The 23,221-nt window shown below is 34.1% G+C and overlaps 1 protein-coding gene across 8 annotated transcripts in view; it reads left to right on the top strand.

Annotated features, from left to right (window-relative positions):
• LOC138140268 (lachesin-like) overlaps nucleotides 1-23,221 on the top strand; it is a 97,433-nt gene that overhangs the window by 34,518 nt on the left and 39,694 nt on the right. For all 8 annotated transcript variants that reach the window (XM_069061168.1, XM_069061166.1, XM_069061164.1 and 5 more), the window contains one exon: nucleotides 14,485-14,609. In XM_069061168.1, coding sequence (XP_068917269.1) covers nucleotides 14,537-14,609 — 73 coding nt within the window. In that variant the 5' untranslated portion in view covers nucleotides 14,485-14,536. The remainder of the gene's footprint in view (nucleotides 1-14,484; nucleotides 14,610-23,221) is intronic.

Below are 23,221 nucleotides of genomic sequence, written 5' to 3'. Positions count from 1 at the left end.
TCTGAAATACGTGTGTTAATTTTAACCAGAGAAAGAACTCGCTAATTCATTAAACTTTTCTCTATAACATTTTTACGAAAAAGCATTACAAATTGATTTAAATTTTGGAACAAATTAGTCATCAAAGTGTATATCCGCTTGGGGGTAAGGGCGAAAATTTTCTGTTGCGATAGAAACGGAGCCTTGTCAAAAAATTACACTGTTATAGAAAAAATTAAATAATTAAAATTGAAATTTTCATGGTTACAAAAAATTGAGCCTAGTTAATCACACAAAACAACTCATTTGGTAAAAATTTGGGGGGCAAAATTTTTTGGATTACTTTTGCGAATTTTGCAAAATATTATAGAGAAAAATTTCATAAATTGGCGAGTTCTTTCGCTGGGTGAAATTAACACACGTAGTTCAGATACACCCTGTATATTTTTTTCTAATTATGTATTAGGAAAAACACTTTCAATGAAGATGAAATGATATTGTCCCGTTTTAGATTAACTGTTTAATTAATAACAGATGGCTCTAATTATTTACACAGTATCTTTCTCACTTTGAAATTCATAATTGTATTTTCAGCACAAAGAATCAAGAAAATGTAACCCACATTTATTATCTTGTTAACATGAAACCATCAAAACCTCTCAAGGAATTCTTAGTGTCTTTGCATTTAATTCTAATTTAACTATAATTAATTAATAACGACAGGAATCTCTTAAACATTTGAATGTAACAAGCATGTTATTCAAGTGAACGTCGCAATAAATTATAATTTCAGAATGTACAACAAAAAATTTAAAAATAGATTAAGTGCTTGTTTATTTAGTGATTTTTGACAATATAAAATGAAAATAGAATGAATGACAATAAGTAAAATTTTTAAAGATATAACAAAAATGGTGGATGCGCCGGGATAATTTTCATTTTTTTTTTTAAATAATTGATTTAAATTTTTCAAATAGCAAAAATAATATTTATAAAAACAGTATTGTATAACAATTTAAAAAAAAAAATTGTGTCAAAAGCGATAAATGCATGAATGAATGAAGACTCACTTTTTATTAATTCTTGGAAATATATCTTAACCCTCCACTACCCGGCGGCACGCTAATTTTGCCGGGGTATATACACTAGGACGGATAATATTATCAAGTAATAGTGCAGTGCTTATCAACATAAGGAAATATATTATTACTAACAATTTTTTTACTGCTTATAGTAATATTATTCTTAACAAATTATATCTCTAATATTTCAAAATTGTATGTTGTGAAATCCATGAAAATAATGGATGCAACGGGATTTGTCTTAAATTAATTAAAAAATAGTAAGTTTACTATTCCACTGAGACATGCAAAAAAATTGTTGAGAAAATTTACTGTATGCTAATAATAAGGGGCAAATGGATATAAAAATAGTATATTGTCATACGAGTTGCACAAGATAGTTTGTTGTCGAACGAGAGGGTTTAGGGGACGACGAGCGCAGCGAGGAGTGCTCTAAAGGAATGAATTCGACATGTCTTGTGAAACGAGAAAATACGTTTATTTTTTCAAATTTTACATTCAAAACGATGGATACGTCTTCATCAATATGGAGATATTGTTTTCACTGTTTAGTGATTTTTGGAAAAAGAATAAGTATAATTTATTACCATTAATTACTGTGAAAGCATCATTAGAGCAGTGAACTTAAGCAATGTCGGGGGCGGTCAGTGTTTGGATGGGTGATCGGCGGGGAAATTCGCGTTCCGTTGTAACTTCAATACTTCACAACTTCATTACTCGATTTCAGACGTGTAAAAAGTGGACCCCTAGTAAAGTAAATGATTATAACAAAAAATAATTCTTTCAAAGAAAATCTCATTATTTACTCTTAGTCGTATCTCTTATCATAATAAATCTGGCCTCGATACTGTGGCCCCTTTCATCAATTACAAAATTCTAGTTACAACCGCATCAAAAATGTATATAATTTGACATATACAGGGTGATTCGGGAGGAACGGTCGAAACTCCATGAGTGTATTTACATGTGAAAATAATGTTAAAAATAAAGAAAAGTGGTTATCCGATTTTCATTTGTTTCCAAGTTATAGCGTAATAACAAATAAACTAAATTGCAAACATTAACATTGTCTTAATAACCGCGTGCTTTTATTAAATATTCAAAAATACCGCCGTTGACCGCTTCGTCTACGAAGGGCGCTTGCTGCTCTCCTAATTGCTTCATGCCTTTCTTGGTTGCAGTATTTCTAATACGTCCAATTAGTGCTTCCCGAGTGTTCACTTCTACTTTGTACACTTCATTTTTCAACCAGTCAAATGACACACTCTGATCACAATGTGAAAACTAGCGAAAATTTGGATACAAGTAGTAAAATTTTTAATTAAATAACTTGAAAACTAATGAAAAATCAGATAAGAACATATGAGTTTTTTTAACATTATTTTCACATGTAAATGCTCTCATGAAATTTCGGCCGTTCCTCCCGATTCACCCTGTATATTGATATTTCTTTCAATCCAAACCTTAGTTCATTTTTTGCTTTGAAATATACAAAGTGATCAAAAAGAAAACAAACTAGAGTAAGCTTTGCAAATGATCGGTCATGCATAGTTTGTGGTCTCAAACGCTACTTTATAAATTATAATAAAACATACCTCATGAATTTTAGACCTTGGAATTATAATTGTGCATTTTATTACCATTATCTGATAATGGAGAAAATATTTTTTCTATAACCGAGAGCAACATTTTACATTCGTAAGAATGCTAATTTACCAGCTTTATTGCCAAACGTGATGGCACTGGTAAGCAGATTTTTCCCATAAATGTCAAAGACACGTCAACGATGTGCTATTGTTAACTTTGAACACAACTTTCCGATTTCGGCAAAGTTTACACACGTTTACTGTAATTGTAACCAACAATTATCCCAGAATAAGTGGTAGAATATGTTTTACCATTGAAGAGAAAGCATTTTAATTAGAATGTTTTCGAAATGGGGTGAGTAGACAACCAATAAAACGACTGTACATTTTCGATAAAGCAAAAGATGAGGTAGCAGTCTTGATTAGTTTTCTTGTTGAACACACCAAACATAAAAAAAATGAAGATTTTAATATTTACAAATCAGTGGTAAGTTGTAGAATATCAATTAACATTTAATCGAGTTAATTTCCTAAAATGACGTCGATAATAATGATAACAATAGAAATTCATTGAACGATTTGGCAAAGTAGCATAGTGATAATGACAAGAAAGATAGTCAAAAATAAAATGTAATATAAGAAAAGTATTTATCAAAAGTAATACGGTGGTGACAGTAACGGTATCTAATATGCTAGGAGTACAAAACGAGAATACATAGGTCCCGGAAGAGAATCTTGGAGAACATGAGAATTTAGCGAAGCGCATGAAAAATGTATAGGGTCGAGGATTAAGTCGGTGTTTATGAAATTAATTAAAGCAGCAATCGGGAATAACTGGTAAAACTGTTGTTTGTCCGGTCGTCTTTTTTTTTATAATTCGGAGGGAAGTTTAGTAGTTGAACTGAAATAATCTCCAAGTGTATAACACGAACCGGAAGTGCTCGCTGGCGGCCGTGCCATGGGTGCGCAATTCAGGAGGACGCGCTTAGACTACCAAAACAATCTGCGAATTGAAAGAATATAAGAGATAATGGGAGCACATTTCTGGAGCGGAACCAGAACTAGAGTCGGAAACGGCACGGGATGTGTCGGCTGTCGGCTGTCGGCCGTCGGCCGTCGGGCGGCGGCTAAGTTGGTGGCGTTTGGCCCTTTAGCACATCCATCAATCAGGTGTAGTTTAGTGGCCCCCGACTCGTTATGGCCTGCGATCCGGTCTGATCAGCACGAAAGCGTGCTGTCGATACAAGTGCTTCACTGCACTCATTACTCCTGACAAAGCTCGCCCCATATTGCTGACGGTTATCTTCACACTCTGTCCTCATTTAAATAATTAAAAACAAGCCGTAAAGGGCCCACTGCTGGTCGTATTCAAACGGTGGCCACTGTTTGCCGTTATCGGACAAGCTCTCTAATTATAAATTTCACGTGTCACACGCTATTCAAATGCGCCCCTTGAATATATCAGAATTGGTGCGTCTATTCACCCTCGAGGACGTTTCGTAAACAGAGTGCTAGCTTTAATCATCTTATGTGCGCGGGCCTGCCATTTATTAATTAGACTGATGTATAAACTGTATGGGCTTTGGCTAGGAATCTGTGTGTTTCAAACGAATGCGGCCGATTGATGTTAAGCGCCCCCGTCTGTGCTCACTGTGCTCACTGTGCTCGCTGTGCTTACCGACACACACGCACTCGCATAGATTAACAAACATTTAACCGCGATCCAACGGGAACCTCCACGGCCAGTACTCTAATCATTACTTCGACACTACATTCGCCCTTCCGCTTCGCCGCCCCCAACCTACGCCGATCAAATAACGTTTTCTTTCCTTTATTTCCCACGATAACGACCTGATAATTCCAAAATGTAGCGGAAACCGACACAAAGTGGCCCCGACCACCTTCGCGCAACGCTAGCGTGACGCTACACCTAACCAATTTCCTACTCTCGTCCCGCCTCATTTTCCAAACTCGAAAACGACGATTTTTGACCGACGGCCTTTTATATTTACTGGGCCAAGGCTGTCGGCGCCAGCTTTTCAAAATTCGAACGACATCTTCAAAATCCACATCGGAAATGGATACGGTTAATTGCTGTTGCGAAGTCCGATAATGACGTACCTACGTAAAAATTAATTAAAACGAGATCCGTATTATGTTTCACCAACACCTGCTATATTATGATTTGTATCGTAACATTTTAATTACAACGTAAATTTATGAGAATTTTTACCTGAAATTATGAATGGACGTACAAATATATTCATCTTATTTTCAGAATTAAATTTTCATTCACTGAGATTTGCTTATGTAACTTTTACTATAGGAGTATTCGACTGATTAACATCTACATTCCTTTGTGTTTAATGTTTTACAATTGGTGTTTATCTGGCGATAACAACCCTTATAAAAAATTTATAAAAGAATGGAAATTCTCCTAACATCCATTGTGCGTTGTATTTTATACAAGGTGATCAACAAGAAAAAAATCAAAAGTGCTACCTCATATTTTGTTTTATCGAAACGTCTGTCTTAGCTGGATCATTCACATATGTATACTGGTTATACATAGTCGTTTTATTTGTTTCCTACCTCTAGAAAAATCTATTATTAATTAAGTAATTATGAATAATTAATACTTTATCTTCAATGGTAAATCGCATTTTACTACTTTACGTTCGTAAATTTTGCCAAAATCGAAAACTTTTTTTTAAGGTTAACGACAACACCGTTGCTTTAAAATTGACGTTTGTTTGACAGCACGAAAATCTGCTTACCAGTGGCGTCATGTTTGGCAATAAAGCTAGTAAATTACCCATTCCTACGAATGTAAAATGTTGCTCCTGTCTATTTTTGTTCACAACACCTGCTCTGATTTGTTTTCTTTTTGATCACTTTGTAATGAAACGATTTACTCTTTTGCAAGTATCAAAGAACCAAAATTTGTTTAATTGTCATTTTTCTCAAAATGCTAGTATCTCTGGAATTCGGTGGAAAGCTAGCATTTGAGGAGTAATTAAGTTTCTTTACCATTTTTAATACGAAATTGATTCTTTGTCCTGTTTAAATTTCGATAATTTATCTATTATGGATCGAATATCAAATAATTTCACATTTCATTCATCAGAAGGAGAAGAGGAATCCAATAAGCCCAAAATCATCATTGTGGCTATGATAATAAATCTCCAGCGTGAACCAGTAGAGGTTAAATGTAAGAGAGCTTGACGAGAGCATTTCAGAAGATTAAATTATAGCTCTAAGTCATTTTTTAAGTTTAAAACTTTTGGATCCGAAGAAGGGCCTTGAAAAGAGGAATCTACAGGTGCAACAATTATTGCCATAGGTGGATTAATAAAGGAGCTAGGGTCGTTTGAAATTGCCAACAGAAAAGAATCAAAGATAGGAGTCTTTCGATTTTGAATTTTTTTTATTTCTGGAAAATAAAATAAAAGAAATAGTATAGGTCTTGTCCAACTAGTACATTTTGACTCGAAACTTGAGAGACTTGACTTGAGACTCCACAACTCGTCGGTCATCGACCGAATCTCAATTTATTTACATCAACTGTATCGAACGAATTCAAAATCATTGTAGCAGCTTCAATAATAGGTAAAATTAAGTTGGACAGGCGGAAAATTCGGAACTATCTCTCAAATGTGAACCAATCCAGATTAAAACCATGGATAACAGCCATCACGAAAGGATCTCCAGCGCAAATGAATTGATTCATGATCGTTTTCGATGTAGTCAGAAATAAAGAAATGTAAATGTGATTTTGCGTTTTTTTGAAAGTTGTCAACGCTAGATTAAAATCATTAAAATAAAGAACTTTCGGGGACAAGTCTTGAATCATCATGTCTCAACGATAAAGTAGAAGTCATTGGTTCAAATCAATCCAGTTCTATAAAGAGATAAAGAACAGACGGATAAGTTGAATTCAAAAATAAAAGAAACATACAGAAACTTTTTATAACTAGCTCAGTTTTGTCTGCTGTTCTTGGAGGAAGAAGTCGGTTTATTCACGTTAACAGAAAAGAGTATCGGTGTAAAGAATTTTACATTATAATTATTTATATTATAATGATCATCAATCAAATTTATTTTCAATTAGGAATTTTAGAAAATCTGAATTTTTGAAGTAAAACTTCTTTAGCGAGACTAGTGGATCCGAAAAACCTTGACGGGAAGCAAACATGAAACAGAAGTGAGTAGCGCATGCGTGAGACAGCGGGAAAATTGTGAATTCAAAATAACCGAAGGTAAAATAACAAGACCTTCTTGTTTTGACAATTTTACGAGTTGAATTTAGGCATTTTTATTCTGGTTAGGCCCGAGAGCTTTAGCTCGAAGAAGCAAGAAGGCAAGAAGGCAAGAAGGCAAGATGAATTCCAGAAAACAAACTTTAACGTTAAGTAATTTATTTATTTATAATACAATTATTAAAAACACAATTATTAAAAACAATTTGAAAATCTGACAGGAGTAAGGTGCAATTTTAATCAGTTTTGATAGATGACAGAGTAGTAGGACGTTTTTATCGTGAAGGACATTTGTGATTGGGTGAAAGCAAGCGCTTTGATTGGCTGAACAGGCACGTTTGATGTACGTGGGAATTAATCGTTAGTAAATTTTTAATAATTATTGTTGTATAAATCAATTGATGTTTCACTTCAACCGTGCGCTGATGTGGGTGAATTGCTTTTTTATTTTTATGGAAATATGTATTTTAAAGAATATTTAGTATTTTGTAAAAGTAAATGTTTCAATTTTAGGTGGGTTTACAAAGACAAGAAGTGCTTTTTATATTTAGTGAATGTTTTACGATAAATCGAAAAAAATACGTGTTTTATAGATGGTTTTTATGTTTTACTAAGGGCCGTTAAAAAGTTGTCAAACAGTTCGGGAAAGTGTACCGTTTCGTAAGCGATATTTCAGATATTTTATTAACATAAAATATCGTAAAGTACAAATAACAGTATTTATCGGTCGGGATGCGGTCACAATTTCAACAGTTGGGGAGTTAAAGGGTGTAAGAGAACGTGGAAGCTAAGTTGGTGAGTGGTGAATGAGGGCACGTGCGAGCACCTTATCGTGTTTACACCTATTGGCACCTGATGTCGGCCGTTTCTTCGCTTGTTCATCAAATGGATTGCGTTCGATAAATAAAAGAAAATATTTAATGGAACGGAACATTAAAATTCCGTGAACTGTTAAAGCAAAGAGGGAGCTTATTTAAAATTCCTTAAGAAATAAAGTTAAAACCTTTTGAAGTCCGAAACGTACACAATAATTTCAAGAATAATTTTAATTATTAAAATAAGTAAGTCTTGAAGGGAGGTGGTAGGCGACAGCAGCCGGCGACGCAAGAGATCCCTCTCGACAAAAATCCATACGGCGAAAATACAGAAAATGCAAAGCCATAAATATGCACGCAGTAGCGTACAGCAGAGTGTTGTGAAAGAAAGTGCAGCGTACAGGGACGTCGGGGGTGGCGAGCATGAGAGACACAAGCGAGGAAGGAGAGTGTTGAATGGATGTGGTGGAAGTCGCATTATGCGGACACATGTTTCTGGCTATCGGAAGAAAGCAGCCGTCGATGGATGTCATACGTGTGGCAATCACACGTATGGCAGAAGGGACGGCCGCTCCGGACTGGTATATGACGCGGCCCAAAACATAAAGAAGTTTAGTATGCGCTCCGAAGGTGTCAACCGGCCAGAATATAGTGCAGCTGATAAAGAAGCGCGCCTGTCACTCAACCTCTCCTATTACAATACTTTCTCAATTTCCGTAGAAGTGATGTGACATTCCATCACGATGTCACAGTAAAGTAAATTAACAAAGCGTTGCCTGGCTCTTAAATAACCCTATCTTTGGTGTGCTTTTACCCTCTTCTCGACATCATGCTATTTTCAAATTTATTTGGTTTTTTTAATATCCACGCCTAGCACCCCCAAATATTTGATGATTTTAATTTACATCTTCCTACCAAGATTACACGCCAATTTCACCTACTCACTGCTGCATCGTAACATTTGCATAAAAAACTCGCCATTCGGATCCACCTCCAATCATATCGCTTTCTTTCCCTGTCTCAGCTATGCCTCCATAGTCAACTCTACCTAGATCCTTCACTTGTGAATTTTTAATAACCTTCCCCAAGTCACGGCTTTAGGCAGCCGTACACACAAAGGTTCAGCAGTTTGCACCCGCAGCAATGCCACCCTCGTCATCTACGATTCTGCGATTAGTATTTGGTGTATACATATGTCTGTGCGCATCAGACCGACGTTTTTAATGACATGCTATGTCAGTAATTAATAACTCATATTGTGCGGTGTGACGTCTACGTCGTGAACGTATCTATATGTTATATTCTAGGCTTCCAACTTAACAACACCGCAGATACTAACTTTAAAGGCACTCATGTACTCTCGTACCTACACCGATTCATCAAATTGCGTCCCCTAACTCATGTTAAATCATAACATGCAGAAGGACCCGTCATGTCCAATTCATCCCCTAACCAGAGATCTGAACCAAATTGAAACCGGAACTACGTATATAAACCCTGGCGTAGCCGAATTAATACTCGAAAACCTGAATAAAATGTGCCCTAAAAACCGAACCGCAACCGTTGCCTACAAAATTTCTACTTATCCCACTTATCTAAACAAATTTGCCATGCTCTTTTAAAACGGCTTACGTTACGCCGATCATTTAAAATGTACACCGGTTTTCGTAAATGTGTTGTCATAATCCACATTAATAATATATTACCTCAAATAAATTCCGGAACGAATTTCATATTCTTGTTTTACGGAACAAATCCATCGAGATCGAGAGTTATTTAAAAAATATATGAATTGGCTCGAAAAAGTAAAAAGTGCCAAGCTTGAGGCGTTTTATTTTTGAAAATATATTATTTGTTTATTACGAATATTTCTATCAAGTAATGATAATTCGTTTATTAAAACCACCATTTTTTTTCTATTATCATTACTTTGTATTATGCTCACTTTTTTCACGACATCCAGGTCGTAGTTTGTTTATACGTATTAATGAAATCAAGTAATTGAAATTATGAACGTAGTTTGCCCCGGCGGTCACCCATCCAAATAATGACAGCGCTCGACATTGCTTAAATTCACTGATCCTTCCACATGGATAACTTAAATAATTTATAAAATTTTACAGAGTCTCTGATCAAAGATCTAAGTTTCTTACTCAATTAAGTAAAAAATAAGTCTATTGTCTTCTAAATAATTACATAATCGATTTTAATTTACGTAAAAATTATAATTCTGTACAAAAAATTTGAAAATTGTTTTTCTGATTTTCCTTCTTTTTATACCTAACTGAATTAAATTACACTTGTCAAGTTGTTTTCTTTTGTTATTCTTATAGTTTTACTTTTGTAAGGACATATTATTCCTTTTTCTATTTGTTCTTTCCTTTGATTTGTTCTCTGAAAAGGTATTGCTTTGTAAAGGGTGAATTAATAATGGCGCATAATATTTATGTCACGTTAATGTACATTGAATTCCAAACCAAAAGTTTTTATTTGAATTTGGTCTCAGACGAATCGTTTTTAAATTATTATTATTATTATCAACAATTACATTAATGACAATCCTTGTTACTTTCTGACTTTAGTCAAGTTCGAATAATCACTCTAGCCTAGCTTTAAAATTTATGGACAGCAATTGTTAAAAATGAAATTACAAAGAAACCAATGATCAAAATGATAAAATTACTGCTGGAATATTTGAGTTATGTGTTATTGATACTATTTAAATGCATTTCTCAACTACAATCGAAACGAATTTTCGCTGGTTTGACTGCTAATAACTCCATGAACAGAGGGTTAACAGTAAATTGGTACTAGAGTTTTTTGCTTGTATTTCAAGATAGAATCATGTGATGCAAATATTAAGCCCAATTTTGAATACTCCCTGCATACAAGGTGTATCTGAAATACGTGTGTTAATTTTAACCAGTGGAAGAACTCCCCAATTTATGAATCTTTTCTCTATAACATTTTGCAAAATTCGCAAAAATATTCCAAAATTTTTTGCCCCCCTCAACTTTTACCAAACGAGTCGTTTTGTGTGATTAACTAGCCTCTATTTTTTTGTAACCATGAGAATCTTCATTTTAATTATTTAATTTTTTCTACAACAATATAACTTTTTGACAAAGGTCCGTTTCTATCACAAGAGAAAAATTTCGCCCTCATCCATAGGCGGGTATACACTTTGAAGGCTAATTTATTCCAAATTTTAAACCAATTTGTAATGCTTTTTCGTAAAAATGTTAGAGAAAAATTTTATAAATTGATGAGTTTTTTCACTGGTTAAAATTAACACACGTATTTCAGATACACCCTGTATATACATTTCTGTTTCGACAATCATTCTTTAAAACATTTTTTTTTCTATATTTAGAGATTCCAACTTTCTTCTTTCTTCTTTTTAGATTTCCAAATATGCTGTGTTTAAATTTGAAATTCTTTTATTCAAGAACCTCTTTCTTGCGACTTTTATTTCTTTCAGCTCTACTAATATACAATGTGGAAACTACTTATGGAATAAATTCAGTAATTTCAAAACTAACTACATTTGTCGAAAACGCTGAAACAGGTCAATTTTAATTTCTCATAATGCTTATTTTAAGCTGCTTGATTTGTTCATGACGTCATCCATTTTTGAGCTATGACGTCACACTCATTTTTCTTTTAATGACAACCCCCACTTTTTTCTTCTCTTTCTGATATACCTTCCTACTACCTAAACCATGAATTAAAAAATTTGGTACCTTACATAACAATTTTTTCGAGAAAATGACAAATTTTACTTCAAAAATTTAATTTAATTTTTAACGTACTTATTTTTTTTTCTATGTGGTTATTTAGAATCGAGGGTTTACTTCAATAGATCAAACAATTTCGAAGATTTACGACAGAGAATTCGCGCTGAAATGGAACAAATTAGCCCTGACATTATTGAGCGCGGTGTACAGTATTTACACTCCTCTCTGAGTGTCAAATAGTTGGCGGGGGACAATTTCAACATTTGCGTTAGATTTTATTGTTAACCTTAGCTGTTTGTTTGTTTTTGTTAGGTCAATTAAAATTGTTACATAAAAAATGAAATTACACTTTTGAAGTACGCAAAAGATGTCATTTTCCCAAAAAAATTGTTATGTAAGGTACCAAATTTTTTAATTTACCTTTTAGGTAGTAGGAAGATCTATCAGAAAGAGAAGAAAAAAGTGGGGGTTGTCATTTAAAAAAATTGGTGATGACATCATAGCTCAAAAATGAATGACGTCATGAACAAATGAAGCAACTTAAAATAAGCATTATGAGAAGTAAAAATTGACCTGTTTCAACGTTTTCAACAAATATCATTAGTTTTGAAATTACTGAATTTACTCCATAAGTAATTTCCACACTGCATATTAATTTCTTTGATAGCAGCTATGTATGTATTCTTTTCTACCATTTTTTTTTCTTTTCTTTTCGTTAACACACCTGCTATTTTTGTTTCATGCACCATTGTATTATTAAATACTTTCACTTTTATTTATTTCCTTTTGCTTTATTTCTTAGATTATTCAATGTAGACAATTTTCAGTATTTTACAGCTGTAAATATTTTAAGTGGAATTTAGATTTTTTTTATTTCCAATACTTTCTTTTTTGAATTTTTCTTCTTTCCGTTATTCTTCAAATAGCGAATTTTTGATTCGCATCTATTTCTTGTGTAGTATATTCTTTTCTCTCATTTTTTCACTCATTCTCTACTTCATTTACTTTTACGTGCAGACCCACATGTTTCATTTTATTCTTCGACCTTGCTATGTTCTAGGTTTATTTTATTTCTCTTACATTTTTTTATTATAAAATATTTTGGTGTTTGCTTGTCAAACAATATTTCCACTTTTTTATTTACGTAATTAACTTCCAATTATCCCTTTTCTATTGTCGATTTCTTTTTCTTTTATTTTCTATTTACCCATTTAGATTAAGTTGTCACCTGTCAATTTTTGACGCCTAAATATATAGAAAATTGAATCTATTTAACTCTGATATAATTTAAAATATTTCTAAATTAAGCGCAAAAAAAGTAATCTTAAAACAATATTTTTTGAAAGTAAGAGTTGGCTCTAAAAACAGACAGTAAAAAAAAAACAATTTCTGAGACTTGTTTTCACTTTAATAAATAACAGGCGATGAACGATCACAAATTTGATTTCCTATTACTTCGGGTGGTATTCAGGCCGGATACGTAATATCTAGTAGGCATGTAATCGTAAATTTTATAACAATTAGGTATATACAAGTAGAAAGATTTTGAAAACCATCTCCGCTTAAGCTTCCCGTTAAAGTTATATCGAGTGTTCATTCAAATTTCTCTTCGAAGTTGGCGTTGAAGAATCGATTGTGAACGGCACCTTTCGCCAGTCTGCAGAGTAAAAACACAAACAACGCAAAAAGTCAGGTTAGATTTAAACAACCGATCCATGATTCGTAATCCGTGGTGCGTTCACAATCGGCTTCAACTTTGAGGATAAATTTAAATGAACACCTGATATGTAAATGTCTTGAATATTTATTCAATCAGATTAAAATAACTTATTGTTATAATATTCTCATTTTAAATTTTTTTTTCCATGTCTTTTTTTCTGGGATTGTAGGTATATTGAATTTTATGTGTAGATATTTCTTTCTTCACCCTTTCTTTTTTTTTTCTTTCTTCTCTTCTCTCTCTGTGTCTCCTTCTTTTCTTCTTTCTTTCATTCTTCTATTCTTCCTTTCTAGTTATCAACAACAAAATAAAAACAATAGGAATTTACAATATAGTACGATGCGATAGCTGTGGTATGACATCCTCGCAGCCTTGAGAAAACGCAGGAGAAAACCACATTCCATGGATAACAGTTTATTATCAGAACAGCGCATTTTCAGAAATCCGAAACTGTCAACTTCAAACACTTTGTTTGGGTAAGCAAATTAGGGGTCGTATTACGCCGTGTGATCAAACTAATAATTTGAGATCAAAGTCTGCTGAACTTTTGTTTGCTCAGACTGATAACTGTCATTTAGAATTGTTATTAATGTGGCCACAAACGTGCGGGTCAAAATCGCAAAAGGTGACTCTCCACTTTCGAGTCTGACTTAAAAATTTTCCGATATTGCTTCTCCGGCACAACAGCTCGAACGTTTTTATCTGGTGTGGTAGCAGAAACAGGCTATATTAAAATATTTCATATATCTGAAAAGATTACTTAGCGAGGTGCGAGATGAAAATGAAATATGTTATTTGTTCGGTGAAGTTCAAAAAGAATCGTCGAGGAAAAGTCGTAAAAGTGAGACACAACTCCGGTTAATAGTGTTCGATTAATATTGATAATAGGGAGTTTGTGTATGTGTGTGTGTGTGTGTGTTTGTGCTGTTGTTTTTTTTTTTGTAGAAGTTTTAGTAGTCTAGGCGCAGGGTATAACGACAGTTTATAAATGTCGGAAATTTGATTGCAGGGACTAAAGTCGATAGGTTTGGATTTGTGTCGAGGTCTGAAGATTCCTTCGGAGAGTTAAAGCTCTATCAACGGCCAAAGCATTGTTGAACGGTCGATTCCGAACGCATTTGATTTATTACATATGTATTTTGAAGAGAAGTTCCTCTTTGTACCGTAATATATCCGAGTTCGCATGCTAATACATATAAAACACGTAAAAAGTCGCGGGATCGTGTATTCCGTTTGAGGTCGTTGATAAGAGAGAGACTTAATATTGGAAAAGTGCAGACCTGACCGAAGTTAATGTCTGTTGCAGGGCCATGGGACTCGGCGGCCAAATAGCCGGGGTGGATTGAGATCGTGCAACCATGCATATCTTGCAAACCCTTCCGACGACTGCGACACTCCTGGTGCACATGCTTTTGATGTTTCAGTTCGAAGGTCAGTCAGTTATCAACAGCAATAGATAGATACCAGGAATTATCCATATTATCCGCGTAAATTATTTGTTTTAATTTTCTGGTTCGTGTAGGCTGTTCAGCGCTTTTGTTTCGCTGGCCTGAATAATTAACTAACCACCTCAGAATCACAATTTCACTACGTGTTCGGCATCGCAACGGGTTTTGGCCCATTTACGCTCTCGGTATACTTAATTAACGAGCTTAGATTGAATATGATCGTCCTCAAGAGCAGTCCGGATCAGCGTTCATAGCCCGGGCCGCAAGGCGTCACGAATGCTCGCTGCCCCCTATGCACCCTGCATAAATGCATTACACAATAATTAAATTCCATTTCGGTCACATTTATACTGTGTGCGGTTTGTACTGTGCAATGCCACATACTACCCCGTATTAAATGGCGTTGCTTACACCTATGTTACAATTTCACGCGTTCGTAATTATATTACGATATCTGCATAGTCCTAATCCTAGTCTCGATTCTGTTTTCTGTTTATTACCACATCCCTACACCATTTTTTCTTTTCTTCTATTCTCCAAATTTATCTTATACATTTTATTTACGCCGTCCCAAATGTAATTATTTTTTACCTCCCACTCACACCTACCTGTTTTTACAGTATTTAGGACCAATGAGGTCATCATTTTATTAAATTTAGAGATTAGTAGGTATATCCTGTAGAGAGAAAATGCACAAAACGTGTTTCCGAAAACAGAGAAATCTGACTGATCTTTCTGTTTTCATAAATTTTTCATCCAACGGGACATAATGCCACGTTTTTTTCTTTTTTTCTTCTCTTTTCTTCTTTTTAATTTAATTTAATCATTTTTTACCTTCCACTCACACCTACCTTTTTTAAATTTTACTCATATCATATTTAATTAAATCCTGTTTTTGCAGCATTTAGGGCCAATAAGATAAATTCGGATGTTTCATCATTTTATTAAATTTATTCATTTGTATATTCAGTAGAGAGAAAATGTACAAAATATGTTTGCAAAAACACAGAAATCTGAGTGATTTCTATGTTTTTATAAATTTTTCATCGCACGGCACATTTTTTTAATAAAAGAAAAGTCTAACCATGGAGTACACAACAATCGATCTCTTCCGTGAAACATTTTTTTGTCATGAACAAAATTCAGCTTTGTTTGTCCAAAATATTCAAAATTTCATCAATGTGGTATTCGTGTAGATTTTTGTTAATCAAATAAAAGCAGACTCTTTTTGAAGTTTCAAAAAACTAAATAAAGAGTAATAAAACAACATACGTAAATATTTACACTTGCTGGAAATTCGCACACTTTGTTAAATTAATGCGGAAAGCAGAATTTGAAATATTTACTAATGGTATCCGATACTTTCCCCACGAATTAAATAAAAGTACTTGTACATTGTCGTCTTCTTTAATTATTAAGTAGTAAGTACCTACATATCTCAAACTTAATTATATTCAAAAAATTAAAAAATGAAATGTTTTAAAAGGTTTTCATCATAACAACGAGTTCGTGTCAGAGAACTTTACGTTCTGTATTTAAATGTGATTTTTTTTTGTAATATACAGGGTGATTCACGTAGCCCGTTCGTTAGAAACTTTCTGATTTCCCACAATTGTATTACATAATATGAACATTGGTAGCCGATTATAATCCACTGCTTCAAGTTCAAATAAAATATTTTCAAAATGGCGACACTTTCGGAAATACCGGAAATCGATGCCATCTTTATTTTTTTAATAGAAAGGCCTTATTTTGATTTCGAATTTCGATTCTACCTTAAATTTTGAATTTGGAACGTTCTTTTGTCAACACTTATCTGTCGTGGTTTTTGACCCATGTCATCTTTTTCGCAAAAAGGGGGGTTGCAGGGCTTCATTAAAAAAATTATAATTCCTGAACCATTGGAAATAAATAATTGATTTTTTTGTATTGAATTCCTAAAGGCTTGGCCGATGTCTTGTGCCATTAATGACATTTTTTTTTTTTGATAATTGATAATCAAAAATGACGAAAACTTCATTTTTTTAAATGGCAACTACCATTTCTGATACCTACTAGATATAAATGTAAAATTTAGTTTTAAGGCCACTTTTATTAACATTGTGTATGCCGTGTTGGCTTAATTTCTATTTTTTGAATAATATTCTATTTTTATCAATCAATTGTTTCGTTTGAATTTTTATTCAAAAATTGCATTGCAATAAATAGTAGATAACAACAAAATAATGAAAAATAAGCAAATTAACAAAAATATATTTTAATACAGAAGCCACTGTGCGAACCATTTTCATTGAGACAGTCAATAATGTTGTTGTTGTTGTTATCTACTAACTACTACTTAACTACTAGTTAACTAACTACTATATGATAAATAGATTTAAATTACAGCAGTGTCAGCAATATTGATTTGTCAAAATTACCAAATACGATGACAGCTAATACCAACCTAATTTTTCTTCCGTGGTTTTTTGCAACTTGAGTCTACTTTATACCGAGAGAAAGTAGGCTATATAATTTTTCAATTAGATTGGCAACATTGTTTGTTGACAGCTTGATTAGAAATGTCAATGTGACGCTTTAAAATGTTTACTTTAGAACATAAAATTTTTCTTAGGGAGTGTTATTTTAAGAAGATACAAACTTGCGTTGAAGATTTTCGAAATGCATGCCCTAATTTTCCGATTGAATACGCAAAATTGGTTCATATGTTGGAAAATGCGTTTGAAAATATGAAACGGCGAGTTAACAGTTGCATCGAAGCCGGGGGAGAACATTTTGAACATTTGTTATAATTGTTAATAAAACTGCATTATTCTTTAGTATTCATTTCCTTTAAATCACAGATTAAAACGATTGAAAATAAGAGAAAACCCTAAACGTCAACATGTTTATATCTCTAATTTACACAGCGAGTGACATGTTGCCAATCTAAAGTTGACACAAGTTGCAAAAAACCACTTGTCATTTGCAACAGCATTTTTTTCATATTTTTGAACCAAATAAAGGCACAAAGGGACCAGAAAATCATAGTTTGGGTTGAATATTTTCCATATAAGTACAGTTTTAAAGTAATTTCAAATGACTAATGCCATAAAAGTGCTGTTGCAAATGCAAAGTGGTTTTTTGCAACTTGAGTCAACTTTAATTTAAAAATCATAGCCTACTCTAATTATAAGTTTAAATGATCTCTTGATATGTTTGCGCTATTATTTTTATATATAAGGTTAATTTAAGACATTTGGGCATTTTAAAATGTTACATGCGTTTCAAATGTATATTAAACCAATTATGAAGGCAGTGAAACAAAGTAATAAAAAATTAAATTTTATTATTCCTGCTACCAATATAATTTATTTTATACTATGCCAATTTTTTAATAAATTTTGAAATTAAGTAATTGTCCGGCGCGGCGGTCACCCATCCAAACACTGATCGCATCTGACATTACTTAACTTCAATATTCCAATGATGAAAGTGCTTTCATAATAATATTGATATTAACTTTGTGCAGGAACTTTTATGAGAAAAGTTGGTGCAGATTAAATTATACATCTTGACTGATTTTCGTAAATTTTTACTTCGTGAGAATGTATGTACATAATACATATTATTAAAATACGAATTCACGCTATATTTTTGTTTATTAAGTACATATCTATAAAACTATACTATGTTAGCTTTACAAAATAAAATATTTGAAGAAATCTCTCTAGTAAGTGATGAAATATATGTGAATTTTGATGTTAATAAAATTTTTATTTATGTTCCAAACTATCAGTTGTACGAGTGTACGAAATTTCGCTCCACAGAAAATAATAATAGTAGTGCTGCCTCAACAATTTTCTCCTAATTTGAGCTAGACGCCGGAAATAATTTAAACTTTGTATCTAAAGCAGCTTTCGTTTGCTCTCTTAAATTGTGTTGCCTTCTCGATTACCCCTTAAATCAATATTCCGTGAACACATCTTCATTTAGCTTTCTTATCCCATTCACCATCAGCGAGTGAGTGGTGTAGAACAAAATTTTCAAAGTAATACTACTTAGGCGTGTACATTATCCCACGATATTGTTTTATATTCGGTCAGACAAAGATAAAAACTAGAGAATGTGACACTTTCGTAATGATTTTCGTCGTAAAAATAACGAAGCGAACGTCATTTTACGCTTAATTAAAACTAGACGTCGTTAAGTCGAAAAAATAACAATCTACTTTGGTTCCAATTTTTTTGTCGGCGCTGTCGGCCCATCAACTGTCAATAGACCGGGTCGGTTTTGCGAGCTGCCATTTGCAGATTGAGATTTACCAGCCACCACCGTCCGAAACAGAGCCACCCTACCAAGCCTCTCATCGCTAATAATAATAAGGACTTGTCGCTTGAAAACGACTAGTGCAGGCGGCGATTTGCATGTATAATGCCCGGGACGGGGGTGGCATGCGGGCGCAGGTACAATAGTTGAGAACTTGATATACACACTTGTATTGAAACCACGACTGCACCACCACTTGCATCCCACTGTCTCACCGACAATTACAAGTGAACTCGCTGAAAGCTCGAGTGGACCGGTTGAGCTTGCACCCTTGGGTTTTAGTGAAATTGCTTTTTACTCGGTTCGGAGTTATTGTATGACAACATCTGAGATCCACGCGCCGCAGTTTCTTTAATTATCATTACCTACACTTTTATGTAGTTAATCCATTTAACGTCCACTGTTGACTGTCTCGATAGACTGCCGCCCGCAACACACTAAACCACTAATTGACTTTGTGACGTAACGATCTACACACAAGCTCTGACTTACATTTTTGCGCCCCAAAATACACACAATAACATGATTTATCGACCGAATCGGACAATTTACCCATTACCACAAAATCTTACACACTTACGGATAAAAACCACCAACATAACAGACTCAAAATGGACAATGTAATGCCACTTCGCTGAATTGTACCAGATACGACTAATACCACAAATATGTCTCGAATCCTTACAAAAATATTCGTCTGGAATGTCTCCTCCTCTATTAAATAACAAAAACTTCTTTTATTTTTCTATCATGTATTTTCTCATGAAGATTAGTTCCGCACTTGTATGTCTGGTTGCCTATCCACTAATAATATTTTATCAAACCGTTTGCAAAGTAATCTTAAATGTTTCTATTGGTTAATCGTCGGTTGCAAACCAATCTCTCGCTTTGTAAACGGTTTAAACGGTACGAATGGCGCCTAAATGATTTGAAGAGAATTAGTTTTGATCGACATTAAAGTGGAACATGTGATGGGTATTGAAGCAATTTTTGAAATCATCAATAATGACAGCAATAACGAGAATTATAATGATAATCTGTCGGCATGATAGTTGTGTGATCAGATAGATATATCAGGAAGTTGTGAAGCTCGTGTGGTGATTAGAACATTAGAGCTTTGGTGTTGGTCAGAGTGGGAGAGTAGATAAAATTTCACTTTGTGCTGTACATATCGAATTTCTATCAATTGCACTTATGGGAATGGGTGTTTGACTTGTTTGTCCACCGGGCCCCCGGGAAACATATAAGATTGAGTGTTATTACTCAACGCGCATAGTAGTCACCAGGGATCTTACAAATCCCCGAGTTATACGAGGCCTAGTTAAAAGGAGACTATTACATTGCAAGTCCGGGTAGCGCCCATTTGAATTGAATATCTAGATTCGATTCACAAATGTTCGACTATTGAAAAAGTACCAACACTAGCGCCATATAGCAATCAAACCGGCTACTAAATTACAACTGACGTTATCGCAAAAACTGGAGATTCTGGAAGTGTCGGACCCAAGTGGATTACAGCCTGCGATGGCCACGCGCTGACGGCTCGAGTTATTGGCCTTCGTCGATTTCAACGTCCCGTGTCATATCTCTCCTGCTCGTCGCCGACGCCGTCGTCACCCCTTGTCTTTCTAAAAATTGGATATCTTTTTCGACACACGATAAACACTTCTTCAAATGTGTACATAGAAATTGATTTATGATCCAGACAATACCTCTAATTATTACGCTCGTTGTCGCGTTCCATCCGAGCACGCGGCATTCAGGAGGGATCGATCCGTCGACGAAAGCAGTAACATGTATCAGAGGGGATACCACCGATTGTATCTTATATGCGACGACTGAAAACTTCATGATGGACAACGGCGGCAAGCCGTACCAGCGTCGCCGGCAAGCCGTATTAGCCGCTCCTGCGCCTGCAGGCGGCGTTTTGTTTTGTTGGTTGCATAGCAATAAAATTTAAAAAACATCCCCTGTTTTGAACGTACTTCTTTCCTTTTCTTTATTTATTCGTTTTAAATAACTGGTACGGCTTGGTGCTTATCGAAAAATATGTTATTTAACTTGTTGTGTTCGTGAGGATAACAGCGCAGCGCAACATATTCCATTAGCTGTTCATCTTTTTTATTAAACACTTCTCCACATCTGTCGGCGATCGGTTGAAGTAATTATTGCTAACGACTGGGAGTAGGTTGACTAAACGATTGTAATTACCAAGACCAGATAAAATTCGATCTGTTCACATATCACGTCAATACATCGAGCAAATAGAAGAGAGTCAGAAATTTCTTTCGATTAAAATCCGTATCTTTCAGATTAGTGCGATGTTAGTTTTAATTAAAACAGGACGTCTGTTTAAAATCAGGCTTTTAGAAGTGGTGCAATGATCAATGAGAGGTGGTTAATAAAACTGAACGAGAATAAATTGCAACGGATAGAATTCCGTTAGGCCTTTAAGACATTTTGTATCGATCTGAAAACTATGCTGCGTTCTGAAAATTTAACAGCTATCTCTAACAACATTGGTTTGTTAGTTTGGCGACCTCTGCTCGAAGAGGTCGGCTTAAAGTGTGTAAATAAAACTTGACGAACCAATTGGCTAATAATATTTGAGGTACTCGACTGGCGCGCTTCTGATAGTTTTTCCAATTAATCTCCACCAAATTAACATTCCTTCTTCTCTTATCTAGACTGAAGAATTGTTTTTTTATTACTCACCCACTTTGAATTTTATCCGGATCGTCCTTGGTCGCACAAAATTGCGAAAACGTAATTTTTGCTTAAAATCTTCAGATGTGCTCTAATAAAAGAATATTTGATACTTCTGAATAAATGAGGGTTGTGTAAAGTAAAATGTCGTAAGGCTTTGATATTGGCTCATACAAGCCAGAAGAAAAATATTTTTTAAAAACGTCGTTCTTACAAATTTCTTTTTGTAACTATCAGCCGCGCAGATTCTATTCTATCTATTTCCAAACCAAATACCCACTTAAAAGTTGTCAAGGAGATAAACTTTACTCCGTTCTGAATATAATAATGTCGGTGAAAACAACTTAAAAATATTGTTTGAGAAATACGAATTATAAAGTGATCGTGACATACCTACACTATTGCTTTACAAAATATTCCTCTCTCCCATTTGAATAATTAAGCAAATATTAAATTATCCTGAAATATTCTACTGTTTCAAATTTTTAATCTGTTGATTTTAAAATTAAACACGACTTATTTTTATTTGATTTCACGTCTAATTTAAAATTTGTGTAATACTGAACTTCATAAAATATACAGGGTGAAATTGAAATGCATCAGAATATGTAAACCATAGTGTCTTCAATAAGTGAATAAATCGAAAATGTGGTTAAAGATTTTAAACGAAGAGCCACGAAAACGTGTAAGAATATTATGAATGAAAATCAAAATATTTTTGCGCCTTTTTCGCGTTGCAGTCGATAATCAACTTTTGTGCTTAAACCTTACGCACTTGCCAAACTGAATGCACGTAATTTTCACAAATAGTTTGGACATCCTAGGGTTTTAATATTCTGATGTGTATCGATTTCACCCTGTATAAATAAAAAATAATAAAAAATGTCATAAGCAAAATAAAAGAGATCGTACATGTGTATGTCATCGGAACCACAATATACATTTTAAATATTGTAAATAAAACATAAATCTGGATTTGTTAGTAATAAAACATTACAAAGCGAGCTTTGAATCAGGAAACCTATATTCTCTAGGATCACATAGATACATGATGGTGAATTTACTAATTAATAGTATTCATTGGCGGCAAAGCGGACTGCTGATACAGAATAACTAAATTTCTGTAAATCTGAGATTTCTGCTTGTGTTGTGCAAGCAACCACAACAGATTCCAATAAGATCAAACAGATTAACCCTTTCTGCAAAACACTTTTTGTAACAAGTCTCAAGTGTATTAAAAAGTAAATTTGAGCAAGACTAGAATAGAATAGGTTATATTAACTACCTAATTAATTAGAAATGCGTTGTTAATGGAATTTTGAAAGAAAGGTTGCATCAAGCGGGCTCTAGAAATGGAACAACGAAGAGCTTTGAGGAAGTGTTCGGAGGAACTTGAAAACTTTCGGGGCCGCTGCGTATATATTTACCGTGAGGTCTGTAATAAAGCAAACTCGCGTCAAAGACGTGACTTTATTTAAAACACGAGTAAAATGCGGTTCTTATTTTCCCTGTGGAAATTCGAGTCGGTTTTCCAGGTAGGTGGTCCGGATTTGTGCGTCGAAAATTTATGAATTGGTTGAC

Source organism: Tenebrio molitor, chromosome X (genome assembly GCF_963966145.1).
Source record: "Tenebrio molitor chromosome X, icTenMoli1.1, whole genome shotgun sequence".
NCBI lineage: Eukaryota > Metazoa > Arthropoda > Insecta > Coleoptera > Tenebrionidae > Tenebrio > Tenebrio molitor.
The sequence above is the reverse complement of the archived record's forward strand: the minus strand, read 5'-3'. Positions and strand labels throughout refer to the sequence as shown.